This window comes from Dreissena polymorpha, chromosome 13 (assembly GCF_020536995.1).
Source record: "Dreissena polymorpha isolate Duluth1 chromosome 13, UMN_Dpol_1.0, whole genome shotgun sequence".
Lineage (NCBI taxonomy): Eukaryota > Metazoa > Mollusca > Bivalvia > Myida > Dreissenidae > Dreissena > Dreissena polymorpha.
The window spans coordinates 64,048,726-64,075,026 of NC_068367.1; the positions used below are offsets into that span (position 1 = coordinate 64,048,726).

General features: G+C 39.5%; 1 protein-coding gene across 2 annotated transcripts; it reads right to left on the reverse strand.

Moving 5' to 3' along the window:
- Positions 1 to 1,021: 1,021 nt before the first annotated feature.
- Positions 1,022 to 26,077, reverse strand: LOC127855561 (histone acetyltransferase KAT6B-like). 2 transcript variants are annotated; one of them, XM_052391291.1, is made up of 8 exons: positions 24,927 to 26,077; positions 23,452 to 23,656; positions 21,587 to 21,708; positions 14,683 to 14,764; positions 12,024 to 12,125; positions 4,278 to 4,311; positions 3,635 to 3,752; positions 1,022 to 3,146 (listed from the first exon to the last, which is right to left on the reverse strand). In XM_052391291.1, exons 1-8 carry the CDS (start codon positions 25,629 to 25,631, stop codon positions 3,012 to 3,014), a joined length of 1,503 nt encoding a protein of 500 aa, XP_052247251.1. In that variant the 5' UTR covers positions 25,632 to 26,077; the 3' UTR covers positions 1,022 to 3,011. The 2 variants fall into 2 exon arrangements, with proteins under 2 accessions (XP_052247251.1, XP_052247252.1); XM_052391292.1 differs by having other exon boundaries at positions 21,596 to 21,708; positions 24,927 to 26,076.
- Positions 26,078 to 26,301: the final 224 nt, after the last annotated feature.

Below are 26,301 nucleotides of genomic sequence, written 5' to 3' on the forward strand. Positions count from 1 at the left end.
TCGATCTATCGATCTATCTATCTATCTATCTATCTATCTATCTATCTATCTATCTATCTATCTATCTATCCTGTCTAACTCCCCTTGCAGGTATTATTGACAGGTATAAACTATGTTTCATGTTTTCAGTGACCAGGTATATGTGAAGAAACTAGTAGTCATTAATTAATACGCATATAAAATTTGATGCCAGTGATATAGGACCTATAGCCATAACATCAAATTGATATCAAATCAAATACCCGGTATTCAAATAAGGTATTAAAATTAAAAATGTCTATTTGAGATACATAACACCATTTTAGATATTACTGAAGTGTTTAACTGAGATAAATGTAAATGATACAATCTTTCCAGTGCCTGTTTAAACCATGGTCTCATAAATGGGGCTTAGATATACACCAATATTTACAAACATATTCACTGTAAATATTTGCTTTTTATCAGCAAAATAAAAGTGGTGACTATTTGCTTTTTATCAGTGAAATGAGTGTGAGTATTTCCTTTATATCAGAGAAATGATCAGGACTATTTGCTTTATATCAGCAAATAAAAGGTAACTTGCTTTATATCAGGGAAATAAGTGTGACTATTTTCTTTACATCAGCAAATAAAATGTGACTATTTGCTATAAATCAGGGAACTAATCATGACTACTGGTATTTGCTTTATATAAGTGAAATAACCAAATAAAAAAATGAAAAAGCTACAATTTGCTACACATTAAAACAGTGTAATAAGTGTGAGTGTTAACTTTATATATAGATGACTTTTTTATATAAGGTAAGAACTAATATACAATGTGAAGTAACAAGCTGAATCATACACAAATTCATCATTGCATGAAGTGGGTTGAAAAAAATGAGTTTTCCAGCTCAATTAAAAATTAAAACTTTGCCACACCAGAAGAAAGACTTGGACTATTATTGTTCATTTTCGAATCCATGACGACTTTTAGAAACTTTTGCTTATCTGTGAGCAAGGACCTTAAATGTTAAGATGAAAATGGCTGAAATATAAGAAGTTTTTTATTGCTTTATTTGATTCATGACTTGAGCAATATAAAAATAATCATGGAAAAGAACAAACAGCAAGAACAACAACAACTATCAATATGTACATGATAAGCACGTGGAACAATGTTCATATGTGCCTTGTTCTGTGAAAGCTGGTCATAATGCATAAAGCAGTCTGCACAGGCTAATCAGGGACGACACTTTCTGCTTTAATGGTATTTTTAGTTTCAAGGAAGTCCCACCTTACCGAAAATCAAGTTTAGGCGTTAAATGTCGTCCCTGATTAGCCTGTGCTGACTGCACTGGCTAATCTGGGATGACACTTTACGCACATGAATTAAGCCCAGTTTTCTCAGAACAAGACACATATATATCTGATGTCAAAATAAAAAAGCCATTTAATCAGCAATAAAAAGGGATTATGTCAACCACCAATTTATCTTATCGAAATAACCTGCTGCTACGACAAATTATTCTTGACATTTATTTAACTTTCACATAAATAATTGTGTGTAACAACACAATGTATAGGAACTACATGTATTATTGGTTTAGATGTAAGTTAATCATTTGTAGCCATAGTGTAGATAATAACTGGAAATGTGTCACAGACACTGATATGTCCACAATACATGTTTGGAAACTGACAAATGCACTATGATTTCTAAAATACACAAAAAGACAAAGGGCCATAATTCCAAAACTGGTCCCATTCTGATTCACCATTCCTTTCTTTCGATCATCTACACATTAAGGTCATACAAATGTTCCGCGAGATTCTAAAAGTTAAGTAAAGTAGAAGTTAAACACAAATGTTTGGGGTAATGTATTATATAGGTGAAAAACAAGCCATAATTCTCCCAAAACTTGTCAAAGCCCAAATTTCTTTCTTTAAGATCATCTACACATTGAAGTCATTCAACTGTGAAACTTTGATGAGGCCCACACAGTATTTAAAGAGCAGTTGAAAACAATTTTTGTTGGGACCATACAATCTCAAGTGGAAAAAACACAGACAAATGGCCATAATTGTTCCACAAAAAGTGTAGCATCCGAAAATTATTTCCTTACGATTATCTATACATTATGGTAATTCACATGTAAGTTTTCGCGAAATCCATCCATGGGTTTAAGCCGAAAAACTCACAAAGGGCCGTAACTATGACGAATATTTCTTTTTTGAAGATCTACACATATAGCCCATTCAAATGAAAGTTTAGCGCAGTGCAAGCAGTAATTTAAGAAGAGTTAACAACAAAATCCTCGGGAGTAAGTTCGTACATACGTACATGTACATACAGACAGATAAGTGCTATGCTAACACAGCGACCTATACAAATTTCTTTTGTATACGTTTGTATAGGTCCCTTGCTAACATAATGCCTCCCACTCAGTTGTGGCATAAACAGTTTGAGGTGGGTTAACACCCTCATATATTTAATTACAAAGAAAACTATTTTGGAATGCATTTACAGTATTAATTACACGAGAACAATAATGCATACATGTTTCTGACATACGTGTAAAGGTGAAGAACGTTTCTATCACATCTGATTTAAATCATATTCATACATATGGCATGCGGGGAAATCGTGCATGTTTTTCAGTAAAACTATACACTCAGTATGTTATTTTTAAAATGCATACTTACGGTTTCAAAGCACGGCTCGTTGAGAAACCACACAGTTATACAATGTCAAACCTGTTTAAGTCAATGAAAATGCGAAAAGAATAAGAACTGATAATGCAATTATTTCTGGCTATTTAAAACAAAGTTCTGTGTTCATAAATTAATCATATCCGCAATATCAAAATCGCTTGACAAAACGCTGAATTAATATTTTATACGAATGCGTTCCAATTGTTTGTTCCAGATGATCGTTACCAGATCACAGATACGAGCCAATTACTATTTCTTTTGACTCATTTTGAACACCGGCGTCAAAAAACTTCAAATATTCTAATGACGTCACTTCCACGTAGTCACGTGACAGGTCACGTTCTGGTAACGCCTGCTGACTGGAGTTTCATCACATGGTTGTAGATCTTCAGGGCGGGGCCTAACCTGAGTGACAGACCCTGAAGAACGTCCGACCTCTTGAGCAACAGTAGCGACTGGCCGTCAATTTCCTGCAGTCAAATATAAACAGTCAAAAGAAGGCAACTTCTCCATTTTTAAAGTCAAAATGGAGACAAAAACAGCGGTTTTAAGGTTTGGATTTCTCGGGTTTCATAGAAATCGAGTATATTTTTGATAACCACAGCTTGCTACTTCAATTCGGTTCATTTAAGCATTATTCCTAAGAAAAATGTGTTTGTGTAATGATTCCCACTTAGGCAAACAGTAATAAAAATACAGAACCATTATTACTGTTATTAAAAAGACCACTTTTATGAGAATCAACAATGCGTCGGCCAAAGCGCTGACTTAAGTCATCAACAATAGACAGCCTAGCTCTTAAAAATCTTCTGACTCTGCAAGATCATCGCGAAAAAAAAAAGGTTTGACAGTATATGAAATGCAAATTATTATTATAGATACGGAACGATAAACGTTGTCATTTATCAAAAATCACTAAGGCCGAGATCTATTTATATAGATACAGATATTTGACTACCTGGTCCCGAAAAGCATGTGCCTGGTCTCCGAAACCTTTCTCGGTGAAGAAGGTGGCGACTTCCTCTGTGCTCCAGGAAGCGGCATCAGGGTACTGTTCCTCGCGCCCCACCGTCCCTCTGGTGAACCGAAAGTAAAGAAAATACAAATTATTTTAAGAACTGTTGAGGCAACGTGCCGGTGTATGCCGATAGTTTGTTAAATGATCTTCGTTGGTAATTAAAAGTGAGTACATGTATATCAGTTTAAAAGCGATAGGAACGTAATCTGAGTGTATCGTGTTAAAGCAACGAGACTGAATATTTCGCACGAAGACGTATTTGGTAGTAAAGTAGATATTGATAACACTCTATAATTTTCTTGATACATTCATACATTAAATGCTAGTTTATATGGGCCAGTCGCTTTCTCTCAGTTGCCATGTAATTTAGGTTTCAAAAGATACGTAACCACTATTAACGTCACAAAAATCACCTCTAGTCAGTTACTCTTTTCATTATAACACCACCACATTAACAGTTGCCATGGCAAACATATACGACATAAGCACGATAATATGACGTCATACTTTACGTTGAAGTAACTTCTAGGCTAACGCGTGGGCATAAAGGTGTTTGTAATCACGTGAGAAAATGTTGACTTACCTCTCGCTTCCATTCCGTACACTGGCGATCGATTCTGCAAGAAACAATGTGCAAAACCTTTTCGTTGAATGCATTCACGCAAACGTTTGGGTTTAATATACATGTATTGTTAACGTCTTACAGGTTTTCAAATAATTTTAGTCGATTTAGGAAATATTTGCTGCTACAATCCTTTATGAGACTACACAAAAATGGTTGCAAAGAGGCGCAAAACTTCCTGTTGAGACGCTGCGCTTACCGGCGTCTATGCGTACGATCGAGTCTATTACTTTACACACTTACCGTCGTTCGTTCGTAAGGTCGAGTCTATAACTTTACACACTTACCGTCGTTCGTGCGTAAGGTCGAGTCTATAACTTAACACACCGTCGTTCGTGCGTAAGGTCAAAGCTATAGATAACACAGATTGGAAACTCTCGTCTTCGCGATAGCGATATGCGATAATATCTAACGGTGGACGCGGTACACGTGACATCGATTTTGGAGATGCCGGTGTACCTGTAGATTCTTCCCTGTTCCAGCTACTGTCGGCCATTTTGTTTTAAAGCAATCCATTATGGGCAAAGTCGGTCGCCGAAAACAGACGTATTGAATATTTTTTGTGTAAATAAAAATAAGTTTTTATTTTCTTTGTTGATAATGCTTCAGGTTTTGGTAGTTATTATTCTTATGTATTATTAATTTATCGGAATTTGAAAGAGAACAATGGATTTGTTCATTTTCGATAATTTTTGAAAAATTGAAAGGCCCAAACGATTTTTGTCAAAAACTTCTTCATTTCTCATCACAGATTGATTAAGTAAGATGGTTATGCTAGGTGAGATGTCAATCTAGGTATGATTTATAAAAAGTAGACGAAAATAAGGCATTTTAAAGGATTTTGCCTTTGTACAATTTTATACTGTTATTTCATTCAATCATTTTCACACCTGTCGCCAAAGTTTTTTTTTTTTTAACTTTTCTATTTCTCATCCCAAATCGTTGAAGTATGATTTTTATGATAGGAGAGATGTTAATCTAAGTATCAATTACAAAAACGTAGAAGAAAATGTTCAATTTAAAGGATTTGGCCTTATACAATGTTGGTACAATTTTAAGCTCGTTTCCTCTGTTGTACACGATTGCTGTCAAACGTGTTTTTGTTCTTTTTGATAAACTTTTTCATTTTTCATCCCAAATAGATAAAGTCAGATTTTAATGCTTGGTGATATGTTTATCTAGGTTTGAATTAAACAAACTGGAGGAATATGTTCATTGTAAAGGATTTTGGCCTTGTACAAAGTTGGTACAATTTTTAGCTCTTATACCCTATTGTACACACCTGTCGTCAAACGTGCTTTGGTTCACTGTGAAAACCTTTGTCATTTTTCATACAAACATAACATCTCCTTCAGTTCGCTAATTGATCCGACAATTAACACGCGCGTGAAATGTTTGTTTTGTTTTCTTTTCTAAAAAAATCCTAGTCCATGACACTTAGAGCTTTTATTAATTACCAATAGAAAAAAAACTTGGTTACAAACAAAACTTTAATAACCTATAACTCATGAATAAGATCTAAATAAAAAATAGAGAATTAAAAAATTGAAAAAATCCACAGAATCAATATTGAAATAAGACTAACTGAAACCGTTTTTGGATCGAACGAGACCTAGATCTATGTGTCCACATATATCTATCCGATTTGAAATAATATTATTTTATAAGGTTTTAAATGTTTGAATTAAAAATGTATACAAGAAAATTTTATCAGCAAAAGCCTTTCAAATAAATTATTCAACGGCATTCTCGTCGCGATTTGGAAATTCTTATAGCGCTATTACTTCAACGATCGCGGAATTATAAATTCTTATTTTAGGTTAATAGAATCGAGATTTTGTAAAAACATAATTACTCATGTTTCCATGAAACTTTATTTTAGAAAAATATCAAGTTGCTATTTTCAATATTGCAAAAATATTCATAAAATGAGCGATTTTGGCAACATATATTTGACCTCTGACATTGAAGGATGACCTTGACCTTTCACCACTCAAAATGTGCAGCTTCATGAGATACACATGCATGCCAAATATGAAGTTGCTATCTTCAATATAGCAAAAGTTATTGCAAAATGTTTAAGTTAGCGCAAACAGACCAACGTACAGACCAACGTACAGACCAACAGACAGGGCAAAAACAATATGTCCCCCACTACTATAGTGGGGGACATAAAAATCGGATCATTATTGACCAAGTTACATCCGCCTTTCTATAGCGCCGTTACATTTTCGCATAACTTTGCTCGATAATTGTAGCCGTTGCTACTGGACAAGTCGCAATCGCAATCGTGATACATCGGCTATCTTCGGAATCCCCCGATTGATTTATGGAATAAATCGTCTGCTGATCCAAAGTGGTCTTATCAGTTTCTCGACCACGTAACCCCGCCGCGAGATAGCCCGATAAGGCGCGAAGTTTCCAATCTGTGTATTCTATAGGTCTTTAGGTCTTTGGTAAGGTCGAGTCTATAACTTTACACACTTACCGTCGTTCGTTCGTATGGTCGAGTCTATAACTTCACACACTTACCGTCGTTTGTGCGTAAGGTCGAGTCTATTACTTTACACACTTACCGTCGTTCGTGCGTAAGGTCGAGTCTAAAAATTTACACACTTACCGTCGTTCGAGGGTAAGGTCGGGTCTATAACTTTACACACTTACCGTCGTTCGTGCGTAAGGTCGGGTCTATTACTTTACACACTTACCGTCGTTCGTGGGTAAGGTCGGGTCTTTAACTTTACACACTTACCGTCGTTCGTGCGTAAGGTCGGGTCTATAACTTTACACACTTACCGTCGTTTGTGCGTAGGGTCGAGTCTATTACTTTACACACTTACCGTCGTTCGTGCGTAAGGTCGGGTCTATAACTTTACACACTTACCGTCGTTTGTGCGTAGGGTCGAGTCTATAACTTTACACACTTACCGTCGTTTGTGCGTAAGGTCGAGTCTATTACTTTACACACTTACCGTCGTTCGTGCGTAAGGTCGAGTCTATAACTTTACACACTTACCGTCGTTCGTGGGTAAGGTCGGGTCTATAACTTTACACATTTACCGTCGTTCGTGCGTAAGGTCGGGTCTATTACTTTACACACTTACCGTCGTTCGTGGGTAAGGTCGGGTCTTTAACTTTACACACTTACCGTCGTTCGTGCGTAAGGTCGGGTCTATAACTTTACACACTTACCGTCGTTCGTGCGTAAGGTCGGGTCTATTACTTTACACACTTACCGTCGTTCGTGGGTAAGGTCGGGTCTATAACTTTACACACTTACCGTCGTTCGTGCGTAAGGTCGGGTCTATAACTTTACACACTTACCGTCGTTTGTGCGTAAGGTCGAGTCTATAACTTTACACACTTACCGTCGTTCGTGCCTAAGGTCGGGTCTATTACTTTACACACTTACCGTCGTTCATGCGTAAGGTCGAGTCTATAACTTTACACACTTACCGTCGTTTGTGCGTAAGGTCGAGTCTATTACTTTACACACTTACCGTCGTTCGTGCGTAAGGTCGAGTCTATAACTTTACACACTTACCGTCGTTTGTGCGTAAGGTCGAGTCTATAACTTTACACACTTACCGTCGTTCGTGCGTCAGGTCGAGTCTATAACTTTACACACTTACCGTCGTTCGTGCGTAAGGTCGGGTCTATTACTTTACACACATACCGTCGTTCGTGCGTAAGGTCGAGTCTATAACTTTACACACTTACCGTCGTTCGTGCGTAAGGTCGGGTCTATAACTTTACACACTTACCGTCGTTCGTGCGTAAGGTCGGGTCTATAACTTTACACACTTACCGTCGTTCGTGCGTAAGGTCATGTCTATAACTTTACACACTTACCGTCGTTCGTGCGTAAGGTCGAGTCTATTACTTTACACACTTACCGTCGTTCGTGCGTAAGGTCGAGTCTATAACTTTACACACTTACCGTCGTTCGAGGGTAAGGTCGGGTCTATAACTTTACACACTTACCGTCGTTCGTGCGTAAGGTCGGGTCTATTACTTTACACACTTACCGTCGTTCGTGGGTAAGGTCGGGTCTTTAACTTTACACACTTACCGTCGTTCGTGCGTAAAATCGGGTCTATAAATTTACACACTTTCCGTCGTTTGTGCGTAGGGTCGAGTCTATTACTTTACACACTTACCGTCGTTCGTGCGTAAGGTCGGGTCTATAACTTTACACACTTACCGTCGTTCGTGGGTAAGGTCGGGTCTTTACACACTTACCGTCGTTCGTGCGTAAAATCGGGTCTATAAATTTACACACGTAAGGTCGAGTCTATAACTTAACACACTTACCGTCGTTCGTGGGTAAGGTCGGGTCTATAACTTTACACATTTACCGTCGTTCGTGCGTAAGGTCGGGTCTATTACTTTACACACTTACCGTCGTTCGTGGGTAAGGTCGGGTCTTTAACTTTACACACTTACCGTCGTTCGTGCGTAAGGTCGGGTCTATAACTTTACACACTTACCGTCGTTCGTGCGTAAGGTCGGGTCTATTACTTTACACACTTACCGTCGTTCGTGGGTAAGGTCGGGTCTATAACTTTACACACTTACCGTCGTTCGTGCGTAAGGTCGGGTCTATAACTTTACACACTTACCGTCGTTTGTGCGTAAGGTCGAGTCTATAACTTTACACACTTACCGTCGTTCGTGTTTAAGGTCGGGTCTATTACTTTACACACTTACCGTCGTTCGTGCGTAAGGTCGAGTCTATAACTTTACACACTTACCGTCGTTTGTGCGTAAGGTCGAGTCTATTACTTTACACACTTACCGTCGTTCGTGCGTAAGGTCGAGTCTATAACTTTACACACTTACCGTCGTTTGTGCGTAAGGTCGAGTCTATAACTTAACACACTTACCGTCGTTCGTGCGTCAGGTCGAGTCTATAACTTTACACACTTACCGTCGTTCGTGCGTAAGGTCGGGTCTATTACTTTACACACTTACCGTCGTTCGTGCGTAAGGTCGCGTCTATAACTTTACACACTTACCGTCGTTCGTGCGTAAGGTTGGGTCTATAACTTTACACACTTACCGTCGTTCGTGCGTAAGGTCGGGTCTATAACTTTACACACTTACCGTCGTTCGTGCGTAAGGTCATGTCTATAACTTTACACACTTACCGTCGTTCGTGCGTAAGGTCGGGTCTATAACTTTACACACTTACCGTCGTTCGTGCGTAAGGTCGGGTCTATAACTTTACACACTTACCGTCGTTCGTGCGTAAGGTCGGGTCTATAACTTTACACACTTACCGTCGTTCGTGCGTAAGGTCGGGTCTATAACTTTACACACTTACCGTCGTTCGTGCGTAAGGTCGAGTCTAAAAATTTACACACTTACCGTCGTTCGAGATAGCCCGATAAGGCGCGAAGTTTCCAATCTGTGTATTCTATAGGTCTTTTGGTCTTTGGTAAGGTCGAGTCTATAACTTTACACACTTACCGTCGTTCGTTCGTATGGTCGAGTCTTAAATTTTACACACTTACCGTCGTTCGTGCGTAAGGTCGGGTCTATAACTTTACACACTTACCGTCGTTCGTGCGTAAGGTCGAGTCTATAACTTTACACACCGTCGTTCGTGCGTAAGGTCGGGTCTATAACTTTACACACTTACCGTCGTTCGTGCGTAAGGTCGAGTCTATAACTTTACACACTTACCGTCGTTTGTGCGTAAGGTCGAGTCTATAACTTTACACACTTACCGTCGTTCGTGCGTCAGGTCGAGTCTATAACTTTACACACTTACCGTCGTTCGTGCGTAAGGTCGGGTCTATTACTTTACACACTTACCGTCGTTCGTGCGTAAGGTCGCGTCTATAACTTTACACACTTACCGTCGTTCGTGCGTAAGGTTGGGTCTATAACTTTACACACTTACCGTCGTTCGTGCGTAAGGTCGGGTCTATAACTTTACACACTTACCGTCGTTCGTGCGTAAGGTCATGTCTATAACTTTACACACTTACCGTCGTTCGTGCGTAAGGTCGGGTCTATAACTTTACACACTTACCGTCGTTCGTGCGTAAGGTCGGGTCTATAACTTTACACACTTACCGTCGTTCGTGCGTAAGGTCGGGTCTATAACTTTACACACTTACCGTCGTTCGTGCGTAAGGTCGGGTCTATAACTTTACACACTTACCGTCGTTCGTGCGTAAGGTCGGGTCTATAACTTTACACACTTACCGTCGTTCGTGCGTAAGGTCGGGTCTATTACTTTACACACTTACCGTCGTTCGTGCGTAAGGTCGGGTCTATAACTTAACACACTTACCGTCGTTCGTGCGTAAGGTCGGGTCTATTACTTTACACACTTACCGTCGTTCTAGCGTAAGGTCGAGTCTATTACTTTACACACTTACCGTCGTTCGTGCGTAAGGTAGAATCTATAACTTAACACACTTACCGTCGTTCGTGCGTAAGGTAGAATCTATAACTTTACACACTTACCGTCGTTCGTGCGTAAGGTCGAGTCTTAAATTTTACACACTTACCGTCGTTCGTGCGTAAGGTCGGGTCTATAACTTTACACACTTACCGTCGTCCGTGCGTAAGGTCGAGTCTATAACTTTACACACCGTCGTTCGTGCGTAAGGTCGGGTCTATAACTTTACACACTTACCGTCGTTCGTGCGTAAGGTCGGGTCTATAACTTTACAAACTTACCGTCGTTCGTGCGTAAGGTCATGTCTATAACTTTACACACTTTCCGTCGTTCGTGCGTAAGGTCGGGTCTATAACTTTACACACTTACCGTCGTTCTTGCGTAAGGTCGGGTCTATAACTTTACACACTTACCGTCGTTCGTGCGTAAGGTCGGGTCTATAACTTTATACACTTACCGTCGTTCGTGCGTAAGGTCGGGTCTATAACTTTACACACTTACCGTCGTTCGTGCGTAAGGTCGGGTCTATTACTTTACACACTTACCGTCGTTCGTGCGTAAGGTCGGGTCTATAACTTTACACACTTACCGTCGTTCTTGCGTAAGGTCGGGTCTATAACTTTACACACTTACCGTCGTCCGTGCGTAAGGTCGGGTCTATAACTTTATACACTTACCGTCGTTCGTGCGTAAGGTCGGGTCTATAACTTTACACACTTACCGTCGTTCGTGCGTAAGGTCGGGTCTATTACTTTACACACTTACCGTCGTTCGTGCGTAAGGTCGAGTCTATAAATTTACACACTTACCGGCGTCCATGCGTAAGGTCGAGTCTATAACTTTACACACTTACCGGCAGCTGTGCGTACGGTCGAGTCTATGATATTAGACACTTACCGGCGTCCTTTCATACGTGCGAGTCTATGACGTTACACACTTACCGGCGTCAGAACGTTCGGTCGAGACTATGGCGTAAGACACTTACCAGCGCCCGTGCAAATGGTCGGGTCTATAACTTTACACACATACCGGCAGCTGTGCGTACGGTTGAGTCTATGATGTTAGACACTTACCGGCGTCGTTTCGAACGGTCGAGACTATGACGTTACACACTTACCGGCGTCCTTTACTACGGTCGAGACTATTGCGTAAGACACTTACCGGCATCCGTAAGTACGGTCAACACTATGCCGTTAGACACTAACCGGCGTCCGTGCAAATGGTCGTGTCAATGACGTTACACACTTAACGTCGTCCGTGCGTAAATCGAGCCTATAACGTTACACACTTACCGGCGTCCGTACGTACGGTCGAGTCAATTACGTTAGACACCGTCTCCTCTACGTCATCGACGTCAACACCGTCTAGGACGCAGCCATTACACACCCACTTGCCTGAAATGTAAACGAGAAGAAATAAAGCGCCGCCAATATGCTTTTTTTCGTTTGTCTGTATTGTATCTTAAGTCGTACTGTACCTTTTAATATAGGAACGTTCACATTGCCTAATCGCACTTTCCGGGGCCTGAAAGCCATGCTGGTATAAAAGATACTTAGTTCACATACTATTCAGTACTTCACAACTGCCCTGCTTCATTATGAGGTCATTGATTGATGCTGCAATAATAATTGGAGGTGTTTTGTTTGTTGCCTTTTGGAGGGGGGGGGGGCCTCGGGAAAATTTTTCGAACGTCCATCCTCTTTTCAAATATATTTTCTGACCTTAAAATGCAGTTAAATGACGTTTCGTAATTAGCTAGTATTCGATTAAAATGATTCAGTATGAGGATTCAATTTCGTTTTTAAAGTCTACCGAATCTGGCAACTAAAGCTGGGTTCCCACTGTCGATCAGATCAACTCGATCAAGCCCGACCAAGCGGTCGGGTACTGGTCTGGTTCGGTCGGCATGAGTGGTCGGGGGCGGTCGGGTAGGTCGTCATTGGTCGAGCTTCCTACCCGATATTTTTTGACACGTCAAAAAATATCGAGTAGCGGTCGAATAGAAAATGGATCGAGAAGCGCTCGGCAAGTGGTCGTGTATTAGTCGTGTAGAAGATCGAGTTGATCGTGAAGCAATCGTGTGGCGATCGGATTAACATCTTCTACACGATCTGTACCCGATCCGCTCGACCTCTACCCGAGTTATTTTAGATCGCAACACGATCCACTCGACCTCTATCCGATTTGGTGTACAGATTCACAGAAGACTGCTACCCGACGGCTACTCGACCGTGGACGATCACTTCCCGATTGCTATTCGACCATACACGAGCTCATGTCACTAAAACAAAACTCACGTCCAAAACTTCGTGCTTGTCTCTCATAACCTTATTAGAATCGGACTGTAGTGCGATCATCACGATATGTTCGTGTGAAGATCTGGTGGCGATCGAGCTGAGTTCCACTTTAATTGGTCGAGCTGAGATCGTATAGGGCTCGCGTATAGGCCGAGATGATCGAGCAGAAATCGGAAAGATGGTTGAGTGGACGTCGTGAATGAGTCGTGTGGGGGTCGTGTGGGGGTCGTGTGGGGGTCGTGTGGGGGTCGTGTGTTATCGACAAGAGGTCGAGAAGAAGTCGTGTATACCCTTTTAAGTCGAGCTTGGTCTGATCGGCAGTGGGAACCCACCTTAATACACCATTACAAAAAGCAGCTAGGGTATGACGGTACCCGCGCAACTTTCTGCGGGTGGAAGCTGCAATATGTAGAATAACCGAAATTCCATTATAGAACATTATTTTGTTTCAGAAAATGACCTAACTGATTTGTTGTGTTGCAATTTCCATTATAATGATTGATAAATGTCATGTTTGCAATGTTTGATGTCGGCGTCGAAAAGCGTGTTAAACGTAACGTAATCCCAGTTATTAATCGCCTTTCCGTGCAAATTACAAGTAAAAAAAAAGCTTTGTAAAAATTTTCATTAATAACATCGGTAGATACAATTATTAAGAACTTTCATTCGCTAATACTAACACTACACGTAGTAACACGGGAGATATTTTCACCCGCCCTAGTTTCTGAGAGCATGTTTAACTTATCGCCGTTTTAAATAGCTATTTTTAACTAGTGTTTTGCATTTGCTGAATATATCAATATTATTAGCCCTGTTACCAATTTTAAAAGATGAAAACACACTTTCTTTTTCATCAAAATCATCCGGAATATCAGGTTATCTCTAAGAAAAACGCCACTTTGGTGTTAGCTTGTCGAGGTTTTCTAACAGTTTGGTCACGTGATATATCGGGCGGAAGGACTGTTCATTCGGACGAGATGTTTATTAGACTAAATTTCCAGGTCTTCATGTTGACGGCCACGTAATCCACATACAACTTATTTACCGTTCTCCAATTCTATCATTGTACCAGCGGGCCTCCGACTGTGGAGCGACAAAACTCACAGTTGCATTACATGTATATCATATTTTATTAACTGATATTTTCTTACTATGTTATGAACTATCGCTTAAGGGACTACAGTAACAGCGTCTTATTCACGTTCGCGAAGAAAGTAATCTTGTACAAATAACTAGAGAATCAAATATCGTAAATGTAACGCTGTACTTTCGTATATTTATACTTAACATTGCGTAAAATAGGCCGATTTTTTTTCTTCAAAAAGACGCTCAAACTAACTGATATATTTTTTAGTTATTCGGATCTAGGAACATTTTGAACTGTTAACTACGTTCTTGTTGATAGTTTTTCGATAACAAAGACAAAAAACAAAGTCATGACGTTGTTAAATGAGACAAACTATTTGCAGCTTTACTCAACTGCAAACATTTCGTGTGTATTTAGACATGGTTTTACGCCCTACATGATATACCATTGATGACTGTTACTGTTTTCAGTCAACATATCTATTATAGGCTCGACACTATTACCCAAAGCCGCGTAACGGCATCAAGCAGTACACCGCTGTCAATTCTGGTTTCTCCTGCCACCTACCGAGCGGTTTTTCCACCACTTCCGGTTCGTGACACTGCATGTGGTAGCCTTTGTCGCATGCGTCGCAGAACAGCATACAGTCCTGTCAACATAGAGACACCGTAACCGTGTAAACACGTGTACACATATTGTAACGCCATGCTACATAATATTATTTCAAATACTGTACATATAATATTTATGCAAAGTCGTTGCTTATTTTTTAGTTTTTAAGTAGTAACGCATGCGTTGTATTATAACTTCAACGGGCGACAATATTTTCGGCATTGCGTATGGAAATGGAAATTAATTCATTATTTATTGTCCTACCTACGAATAATTTTATTCATTGTGGTACAGCTGTGAGCCGAGCGTGATTTTATTAGTGACGTAACCATGATACAGTTACTCATTTGAAAAGGTGTTTGGCTTGGAAAACTAACATAATTATTATCAATCACATTTTCCTAAGGTATTGGTCTTTAAAGTGGCCTTTTCACAGATTTTGGCATATTTTGAAGTTTGTCATTAAATGCTTTATATTGATAAATGTAAACATTGGATCTTAAAAGCTCCAGTAAACAAGATGCGTTTGTGAAACACAATGTCCCCCTATATGATGTTTGACCTTGAAGGATGACCTTGACCCTTCACCACTCAAAATGTGCAGCTCCATGAGATATACATGCATTTCAATTATAAAATTGCTAGCTTCAATATTGCAGAAGTGACATTACATGAGCAATTTTGACCCATATATTTGACCTTGAAGGATGACCTTGACCTTGACCTTTCACCAATCAAAATGTGCAGCTCCATGAGATACACATGCTTGCCAATTATCAAGTTGCTATCTTCAATATTGCAAAAGTATTCATAAAATAAGCGATTTGGGCCACATATATTTGACCTCTGACCTTGAAGGATGACCTTGACCTTTCACCACTCAAAATGTGCAGCTCCATGAGATACACATGCATGCCAAATATCAAGTTGCTATCTTCAATATTGCAAAAGTATTCATAAAATAAGCGATTCAGGCCACATATATTTGACCTCTGACCTTGAAGGATGACGTTGACCTTGACCTTTCACCACTGAAAATGTGCAGCTCCATGAGATACACAAGCATGCCAAATATCAAGTTGTTATCTTCAATATTGCAAAAGTATTCATAAAATGAGCGATTTTGGCTACATATATTTGACCTCTGACCTTGAAGGATGACTTTCACCTTGACCTTTCACCACTCAAAATGTGCAGCTCCATGAGATACACATGCATGCCAATTATCAAGTTGCTATCTTGAATATTGAATTACTGCAAAAGTGTACATTTAATGAGCGATTTTGACCCATATATTTGACCTTTGACCTTAAAGGATGACCTTGACCTTGACCTTGCACCACTCAAAATGTGCAGCTCCATGAGATACATATGCATACAAAATATCAAGTAGCTATCTTTAATATTGCAAAAGTTATTGCAAATGTTAAAATTGGCGCAAACCAACCAACAGACCAACCAACAGACATGGCAAAAACAATATGTCCCCCACTACTATAGTGGGGGACATAAAAATCAAGAATAAAATTTAAAAAAAGGAAAAAAAAGTAGCTGGTACCAGGGCTCGAACCAGTGACCCCCGTAGTCCTGGAGTTTGTCTGAAGTAAAAACGCATTAGCCCTCTCGGCCATTCCGCCGGGTATACACGGTGTAGGTATTTTATACCTTATATAAGTATTATTCGTAGTTCCGTTAATTTAAACGACAACAACAGAACTCTCCAAATTATTCAATCGTTTCGCGTTGCCACGCTTTATAATTTTTAGGTTTTCAAATCGTCAAAAGATACATATAGTGGCTATATTGGACTATGGTAAATGTTCAGTAATACTGTTTCCTCACAAATATCATAACTAACAAGATGTGTTTGTGAAACACAATGTCCCCCTATATGACGTTTGACCTTGAAGAATGACCTTGACCTTGACCCTTCACCACTCAAAATGTGCAGCTCCTTGAGATACACACGCATTTCAAATATAAAATTGCTAACTTCAATATTGCAGAAGTGACATTACATGAGCAATTTTGACCCATATATTTGACCTTGAAGGATGACCTTGACCTTTCACGACTCAAAATGTGCAGCTCCATGAGATACACATGCATGCCAAATATCAAGTTGCTATCTTCAATATTGCAATGGTTTTCATAAAATAAGCGATTTGGGCCACATATATTTGACCTCTGACCTTGAAGGATGACCTTGACCTTAACTTTTCACCTCTCAAAATGTGCAGCTCCATGAGATACACATGCATGCCAAATATCAAGTTGCTATCTTCAATATTGCAAAAGTATATATAAAATGAGCGATTTTGGCCACATATATTTGACCTCTGACCTTGAAGGATGACCTTGACATTGACCTTGACCTTTCACCACTCAAAATGTGCAGCTTCATGGGATACATATGCATGCCAAATATGATGTTGCTATCTTCAATATAGCAAAAGTTATTGCAAAATGTTAAAGTTGGCGCAAACCAACCAACCAACAGACCAACCAACCAATAGACCAACCAACAGACAGGGCAAAACAATATGGCCCCCACTACTATAGTGGGGGACATAAAAAGAAAATTTGCGAATCTGAAACAACTTTTTAAAATTTTGTCAATTTACCAAACCGTGAAAAGATCCCTTTTATGCTTTTAGGGTGAGTTTATAATGTACGAATATACATTAATAATGGCGCGTCATAAACAAGTGTGGTAAGCTTTAACTCGTTGTAATGACCTTATTTTAGCAGTCAGAGCAGATACCTTTTCAACAGTCGATTTATCTTGCCGCACTCGTAAATATGCATGCCAAAAAGTCCTGATACGACGCTGTTTGATAGGACAGACTAGGAATAATCAAGGTCACAAAACTGTACGTGTATTACGTTACAGAAAAACGCTAGGGTTAGAATCTTTAAATGCGTGATTAAGTATGAAAATAATAAATATTTTAATCTGTAATAGGTCATAAATGAAAAACTTCAAATACAATATTTTGATCAAAATAGATTTTATCGAACTTTTCACGCAAGGTTATACAATACCATTTGGAATTAAAAACCTGAATTCCGTTCAGTCTGTTACAAATTAAAACATGTGCATAATTGCTCTAAATGTACGTTTTAATATTATTATTATTATTTATTATTACCTAACATAATTCCGGAGGAATATAAGTATATCTCGACGAACCCACATTTCAATCTCAATTTTAAGAAGTAATATCTTGTTGTGACGTACTATTCGTTAGACCATCACGTTCATAAGAAGTGCATTCTTAAACGTTAAACTATGTTCTGATCCGGCAAACGGGTGAATAATCGAAGCTGTTTGTTTGCACATTGATATGAATAACTCTCAAAATCTGCACTTGTTCGTATTTTCAGAGACGAAGGTATCGATGTTTCTGGTATTCTTTCGCTTCCCTAAGTGTTTTGTTGCATACTGTATTGCTTGTTTTGAATGATAACCTCTAAATGATTCATATGATTAAGTTCTTAAAAATAGAGCTAGAAATTCATAGTTGTTTCTTATTATTTCGCATTTTATAGCTAACTACGATTACTTAAGGGAACCTTTTCACGTTTTGGTAAATTAACAAAATTGAAAAAGAAGTTTCATATTTGTAAACTTTCTTTGTTGCTATGATATTTGCGAGATTACAGCAATACTGAATATTTACCATGCTCTAAAATATCAAATTATATGCATGTTTTGACGATTTGAAAACCTGAAAATGATAAAGCGTTACAAAAACGCGAAACGATTGAATAATTTGGAGGGCTCTGTTAGCGTAATATTGTGTGGCATTACGAGAATTGCTTATATTATGTATACAATATGCCACTTACTGTGTAAGATAGCGACGTCCGTGTTGAATCAGGTAATTTTGCCGTTTAATACCCTTTATTATTTTTGTTTAATTTTATATGCCGCTCACTTTCCGACCAAGGGCCGTCATGTTTTTCACTGAACTTAAATAATTGTCTAATTAATCCAATGTATTATTAGAACAACTGCTCTGAGCAAGTTTAATGTAGAATGAACACAAAATATGATGTCCCGAGTGTTCATTAAAGTCGTATAAGGAAAACTACCCCGCCCTTTGGCGCCTAGTTCTTTCAACGGACCGGAGCCATTTTCAGTCTCAGTTGAGAAATCATGAGAACAAATGTTGTTGAGCAAGTTTCATGAAGACTGATAAAAAATATTACTTCTCGAGTGTTCACAATGTTTCACCATAGCCATATAAGGAAAATTGACCGAATCTCCAACAGAAATGTTTTTTCATTTAACTGAAACCATTTCCGAACTAGGTTTAAATATTATTGAAGCACATGTTATTAAAAGAGTTCATAATGATCTTAAAATATATGACTTCATAAGTGTTCACAAGCCTTTTCCTTTATTCGACCTTGTAACCTGGTAGCTTTATATCCGACGTGACCCAGTTTCAAGATCAGCCAAACATCATTAGGAAAATGATCTGAGAAAGTTCCATTATGATAGGGCAGTACATTTGACCTCTAGAGTGCGCACATGTTGAGGACGCACGATGGGCCATGCACGACGGACAATATGATATGCTCATGTGAGCTAAAAATTAAAATTAAGAAAGGGTATAAAAGGCAAAAAATACCTACATCGTCATGGACTTCGCCATCCTGATCGTGACGGGAGACGGAAAACTACAACGGGCGAGGCATAGTATGGTATTGCGCAAGGGGGGGTTAGAGGGTTAGGGTTTGGGTTAGTGTTTGGGGTCGGGTTAGGGTTTGGGTTAGCCTAAACCCAACCCTAACCCTAACCCGACCCCTAACCCTAACCCGACCCCTAACCCTAACCCTTACCTTAACCCTTTTTTGGGGTTATCACCCCTGACCATGCCTCGCCCGTTGTAGTTTTCCGTCTCCCGATCGTGACGTGATGACCCTCTCTTATTATGTCTACATTAGCTGTCGATGATTCTAATAGGTGGTTTTTATGTATCCAAATTATTTCATTTAACTAATACGGTCACGTACGTCTTAGTAGAGTTAGTAAAGTGCAACGTAATTTACTTTTTTACAAGTTTGTTAGTCGATGAAATCACATCCATATTCTTGTTTTTGTTAGGTAGACTCGTCAAGAAGTAAAGACATGTTTTTAAGTCTCCAACACATCATATGTAGATATAATAATGTATACCAATTTAGATGTGTTTCAGTCTGTTTATGGGCCATTCAACTGAATTGCGATGGGTAACGGCTTTGTTATAAGAGAGGAAAAAGATAACTAACTCAATGGGACGAGATAAATGACTCGAAGTAAATACATAATCATATTATCAGGACACGTACAGTTTGAAAAGCAAAATCGCGTATCGTTCCGTTTTGTATCATTGGATAGCCTCCCTTGTATCGACTAATCTGGAACAGACGTTTAACAACGTGTGTTCTGATTTACTAGGTCAGTCGTCCTCGCAACCGCGCCGAGGGAAAACGGGATGAAATTCACGTGCGGAAAGTGTCGTGCCAGATTAGCCTGTGCAGTAAGTAATGGCTTATCAGGGACGACACTTTCCGCCCTGACTGAATTTTAGCTTAGATACTTTCTTTAAACAAAAATACCATAACAGCGGAAAGTATTGTCCCTGAATAGCCTAAACAGGTTAAACATGGGCGACCCTTTACGCACATGCATGATTTAGCCCTGTTTTTCTGGAGCGCGGCTCTTATCTCATTCCGACGACAGGTTATGTCAGTATCAATAGTAAAGTATCTGATTCCCGTTAGTTACAAAGTTTCTCCGACTTACTTTAATCTTCGGGAACAAGATACTCATTCGTGTTAACGACTTGAACAAATAAACTGTAACATCTGTGCCACGGAGGCCAAATGGGTTGGCAAACCCTAGCAAACAGATTGTCTTGTCAACGTATGCTTCTTAATTCTCCGAGCAAAGAGGCTGACATCAGGATATGTTTTCTATATCTTTCTACATACACACGACCCCACAATTCATCGGCATAATAAGTATAATCAACGTTCAGGGATCCTGATTCAATGAGTTAATTCTCACAAAAACACAGACATCAGAACGAACAAAGACACCCCAAACATAAATCGTATTTACGATTCAGGAATTTAATGCACGAACATGTTCATTCTTGTGTTATTGTTCATATTTCTTGCCCGGGTCCTTACAAGGCAGTTCTTGGCCGTGAATTTTGAAACATGTATTTAGAATTATCAAAAAATAAATCCAAACACACCATTAAGAAATTATTATACATGTATGTTAATAGAGCTAAAAGTGTTTGTTATACTTTTCCATGATAATCAAAACATTCAAGCCTTAAATAGCAAATCTCCAAGCGTAGCTAAGGTCAAACATTTGCATACCAAAATATTTCTATCATAAAATCTATGCAAAATCACTGCGCACGTGCAATGCGTTACGGCAAGTTGAGACCGTAGTACATTGGTCTGGAGTTGCCGTGACCTGACATTAGGTCCGTTGTGAAGTTGGACGAAAACAAGACCACGTGGCATATAAAAGTTTATTTGTCGAGCGTTTATGATCCTCGCTCTGGAATAATGGGGCTTAATGCATGTGCACAAAGTATCGTCCCAGATTAGCCCGTGCAGTTAGCACAGGCTAACCACAGACGACAATTCCCACCTTAAATGGATTTTCACTAACAAGAGATTTCCTTTATCGAAAAATACCATTAAAGCGGAAAGTATCGTGCCTGTTTAGCCAGTGGAGACCGGACAGGCTAGTCTGATATGACACTTAACGCTCATGCATTTAGCTCCATTTTCACAGAACGAGACTCATGCTATTAATTACGAAAATGACAGAATCAATCCGTACGTCACTCACCGCCTCGCCGGCGTCATCACAGATGCAGCACATCTTGCAGTCGATACACTGCCAGGCGGTGTTGCGCGCTCGGGCCGCTAGTTCCGGTGAATAGTTCATGCATGACGGGTGCGCTGAAACGTGATAATCGGCATCCTCAAAGCGGTAATTTTATTACGTATGCAGATTTATCATATTCTGCTGTATGAGAGGACTCTCTGATACATAAAAAATAATGTTGTGCGTATAATATACCACCGCACCTCGCGAATGTGTACCCTACATTAAGTTGTGTCCCTTTTGAGGCGGCACTTTATAATACCGCGGGGCTTCTGTTCGAATACAATTCACATTGGTTGCGTGCTACTACCCAACTAAAATGCGCCAATTGAAGAGCGTATCCAGGCGACTTAGGTCAGAGGCGCGAGTGAACCAACCACTAGCCAGTCAACCACTAGCCAGTCAACCACTAGCCAGCCATTCGGGAGATCACCGCGAATGTCTTCCCTTAGGAGGATCAGTTCCATGACGGAAGTATTGGTGCTACACGAATAACACAGTCATATCCATTCGGGGTTGGCGTCGACTACATTAGAAAACGGCATGACTTACAACGAAAATCCACAAAACCCGAGGAAACCCACTTGAAATAAAACAACAGAATCGAAACCTATGTGTACGAGGTACTAGTATGATAAAACCATTACATACATTTGACATTTATAACAAATAAGTATAATATTTTATCTATTTGAATCAAACATCTTTATATATACTTTTCAATTTATTAAAGATTCATGTATTTAAGTATGTTTTCATATAAATTTTAAGAGGCCGATGATCGCACACCCGTCGCATCGATTTAAGGGCAAATATTTCAGTAGGAATTGTGGGTGCACTTTAATAGTTTATGATGGAACGTCCAATGAATTTATTCGAATAATTGCCAATTATTACGTTATTCTACCGTTATATATTTCGGAAAACAAGTTCAAAGCATATGCAATGATGCACTAAAATTTCTCAAGATGACGACGCTAGATTGCGCCAAAAGTATTATTCGCAACAAAGTTTAGTAAAGATCTCTTGAAAAAAACAACAGCAACCACAAAACAAATTGTGTCATGTTTATAAATCATATTAATGTGTTAGCAGAAGTTTGACTTGCGTAAAAGCTATCAGCAGATATCGGATGGATTCTTCATGGTGAAGTGACCATCGCGTCGAATTTCAAACCATGCCGTTCCGATAAGTGATTGAGCATCGAATACACGGATTCTACATGTGCATTCAACATTCAACGCAATATTTTCACACAGCATTGACAAGCATTAAATGACGTTAACGATCCTATTGGCGGTTGCGTTTTTAAAGATATATACTGCGCCAATTAAGAGGCTTCATACAATATGGTGACTTTGTAAAATGTTTCTAAATCTATACGTTTTTACTGGTTCTAGAGGTAGGCTTCCAGTTGGGCTTATAATCAACACTTTATATCAATTAACAATATCTGTTTCAGTATAACATTTATTGTATTTTTGAATCATCCCTGTTATTTCAGATAAATATATCCGTATTTTAATGGTTAAGATTTTAAACCGAAGAACAATCCATACTTCATCGGAAGTCGTGCGCTTTTCTTAAGATTTTCTAGGGTCTATTTGTTTCAGAATGATTCAGAAGGATTAAGTAAGTTTTCGAATGATTTTATTGACTTTTGCATTTGCAGTTTCAAGTGTTTGTTAGTTTCAGTTTGAAGGTATCCGGCTGTTTCTAAAGCTCTGGTTTTTCACCTAACGATATTGCTTAGGCCTCGTCGTCGTTAACGAGTCCTTTGCATATCAAATATGTAAAACACTTTAAAAAAACCTTACCCTTCGCGTTGCAATCTTTACAGAAAAGCAGCTCTTCAAAAGTTCCGTTCTTATTGCATTCGGATGAGTTCTGACAGAAGTCGCACAGATGAGGTGGCATTACCGGCACGGGCGCTGTTTCCGATTCCGTCGACGCCACCGACGAGGAATTCGCCGCCTTCGAACCACTTCCGGCCCAGCTGAAACTGCGCGCAACATTCGGAAACTGAAAAATAAATCGTACATCTTTTTGTTTTAGTAGTTTTTGTAAAGCGATAGTTCGCAGTGGTATTCATTAAATAGTTTTTTCTCTGTTGTTTAAACCCAACTATTTTAGATTGCTTGCATCGGACTACCACAATCACTATCGTTAGCCACTTATAATTACGGTTCCTAGTAGAATTAATATAGTTGGTTTCTTTGACGATATCTAGAGAATGCTCCCAGGGTGGAGATCGAACCCGGGATCTCCCGATCACCATATCCCGCGACTACACGAGTTCCTATTTGCCATCGGAGGGTGCTGAGTTCGAACACTACCGCCGCAGCGTTTTCATGCGGTAATGTTCATTAGATACAGTCATACGTTAACCTGCTTTTTTCTGTAAAAACAACAACAATGGAGTCGAACGTGTCAACGCGCGTAGTGCCTTCTGACGAAATCAATCTAAAAATTTTAGGTTTAAACTTAGGTTTGAGGTCTACTTTCGCTTCATAGTTTCGCGACATAAACCCAACACCGTATATAAAGGATGGATACCAACTATAGGAAATAAGTACTTGTTTTTTTTAATTATATTTACTCAGGGTTTCACTATAGCCATATCGCTAGACTATGCCAATTAGTATATTTTACTTCCTAGCATAAATTGAACGTTGCACAAACGCTATCGATTAATGCGATTGATTTATGTTTGTTAACAGCTTGAGAGCGTTATTTTTAAAATACTTTGGACGAAGCATACCATTAGCATTCCCTAATCGAAATCCTATGTAAATATGTACGCGTGCGTTTATTAGTTTTAACTACTTTTATATGGATGACTTTGACGATTTTTCAACATCACTGGTCGTAATATAAAAGTAACAAGAGCACCGCGTAACGAGTGCCACGCTCGGCTTTGGGTGCAGTTTTGAATAAATGAAAGCTTTTCAGATTTTTTTTAGAGGTCACAGTGACCTTGGTCTTTGACCTAGTGACCCCAAAATGGGTGTGGCATGTAGAACTCATCAAGGTGCATCTACATATGACGTTTCAAAGTTGTAGGTGGAAGCACTTTGATTTTAGAGCCAATTCTTAGGTTTTAGCACTACGCGGACGGCGGACGTCAGACGGCGGACGACGAGCTGGCTATGACAATACATCGGGTTTTCTCAGAAAACGACGAGCTAAAAATAAGAATGGAGCGGTTTAAAAAATACCCACAACATTTTACTTCTTTAGGTTAACTCTAAAATGGGGGTGGGGGTGGGTTTAAATCGCATCGAAAATATACTTTGCGCTTGGGTGGGCGTCCGCGTTTCGAAACAACGGGAAGCGGTTTTTTCGGGCTGCTCCTGTATTCGGTGATCTCCGGCGACCTCGACCGCGAATCGTCTTGGGTTGAGTCGACCTCGTAACCGCGCGGTAAGAAGTTTCCGTTTTTAAGCATCACCAGGTTTCCGGCGTCAACTTCCCGTTGAAGGATCCAGTGAATCGGGTACACGCGGGCGTCTCCTTTAGCGGTAAGCCACGCCTCAATGTCGCTCGAGTTCACCCCTTCACTTTCCGACCATTCTTCCTCCTCATTGTTTTCATTGGGGTCATTCCGCTCATCGAAGCTGCTACCTCTACTTTCGGATTCATGGTCAAAGTTATTTTGGTTCCGCCGCTTCGTGTTCAATAGCTCTCGAACCGCTTCACTGATTCGTAAACTTGCTGATGTAGAATTCAGCACGTTCGATACGTATGTTCGGTTCTTCGCTCTCGACGCGTTCCTATAGCTAGTTCCACGTTTATACACGACTTTAATCACAGTTCCGTCGTCCACTAGTCGCTCTAGATAGTTCTCTGCTTCTTTGCGAGGAAGCCCGTACTTTCGTTGGACAAAATGACAAATCCGCTCCAGATCGGGGCGAGCTTTTCTGTGACGTAGCTGATCAATTATTGATAGGATCCACAAACGAGCGCTATCATCATCGATATCAGCCGCAGTCGACATTTTTTGGTGATAAATGTAACAATACAACTCACACTGTACGTCCCTAAACCGCAAGAAATCCTGTTTTCTTTCACTTCCTATAATACGCTATTTTGTATAAACAATCACTGTTTTCTTTAAACCGCGCATGTGAATGACGCACCGCAATGCATTATGGGAAAGAGAGTTTGCATATTTGCCTTGTGCTAAGCGCTGAAGTGTGTCACGCAATAACAATTTCGATTAAGTTGCGCTCCGTTATCCCCTGGTGTTTTACTTTCCAAAACACAAAGAAAACACAACTAAACGTTGTAAGAATATTAAACAAGCTCCATGTTATGTCTTTGTACGCTTAAATCAATCCAGTAGCGCGTAAAACTAAAGTTTTTCGTTAATAGAACCGATAAAACTATGCAGCTATCGGTCGCGCGTTCACGAGTGTACTGACTGTTTCTGCATAAAGCGGTGCGTGTTTACACGCGTTCAATACAACCAACTGATACGGGGGCGCTGTACATAATACTTTAAACGGTCGACGTGGTCGTAAGTCTGTAGTAAACCTACAAGTGTCTATGTATGTGATGTAAATGACAAGGTAGATTGTATTTTATGCCCGCGAATAGTTTTTGTTGACTTTGGGTATTGTAATTGATGCCTGAACCAGTTTCTATATCTTCTAAAAGTTAAACGC

Bases quoted from the DNA above. Each gene is read 5' to 3' on its own strand.
- LOC127855561 (XM_052391291.1), bottom strand. From the start codon at position 25,631: ATGTCGACTGCGGCTGATATCGATGATGATAGCGCTCGTTTGTGGATC. The intron at 12,126-14,682 runs GTAGGTGGCAGG...TTTACATTTCAG, and splicing joins AGTGGTGGAAAAACCGCTCG to GCAAGTGGGTGTGTAATGGC. The intron at 4,312-12,023 runs GTAAGTGTGTAA...TGTTTCTTGCAG, and splicing joins GACCGTACGTACGGACGCCG to AATCGATCGCCAGTGTACGG.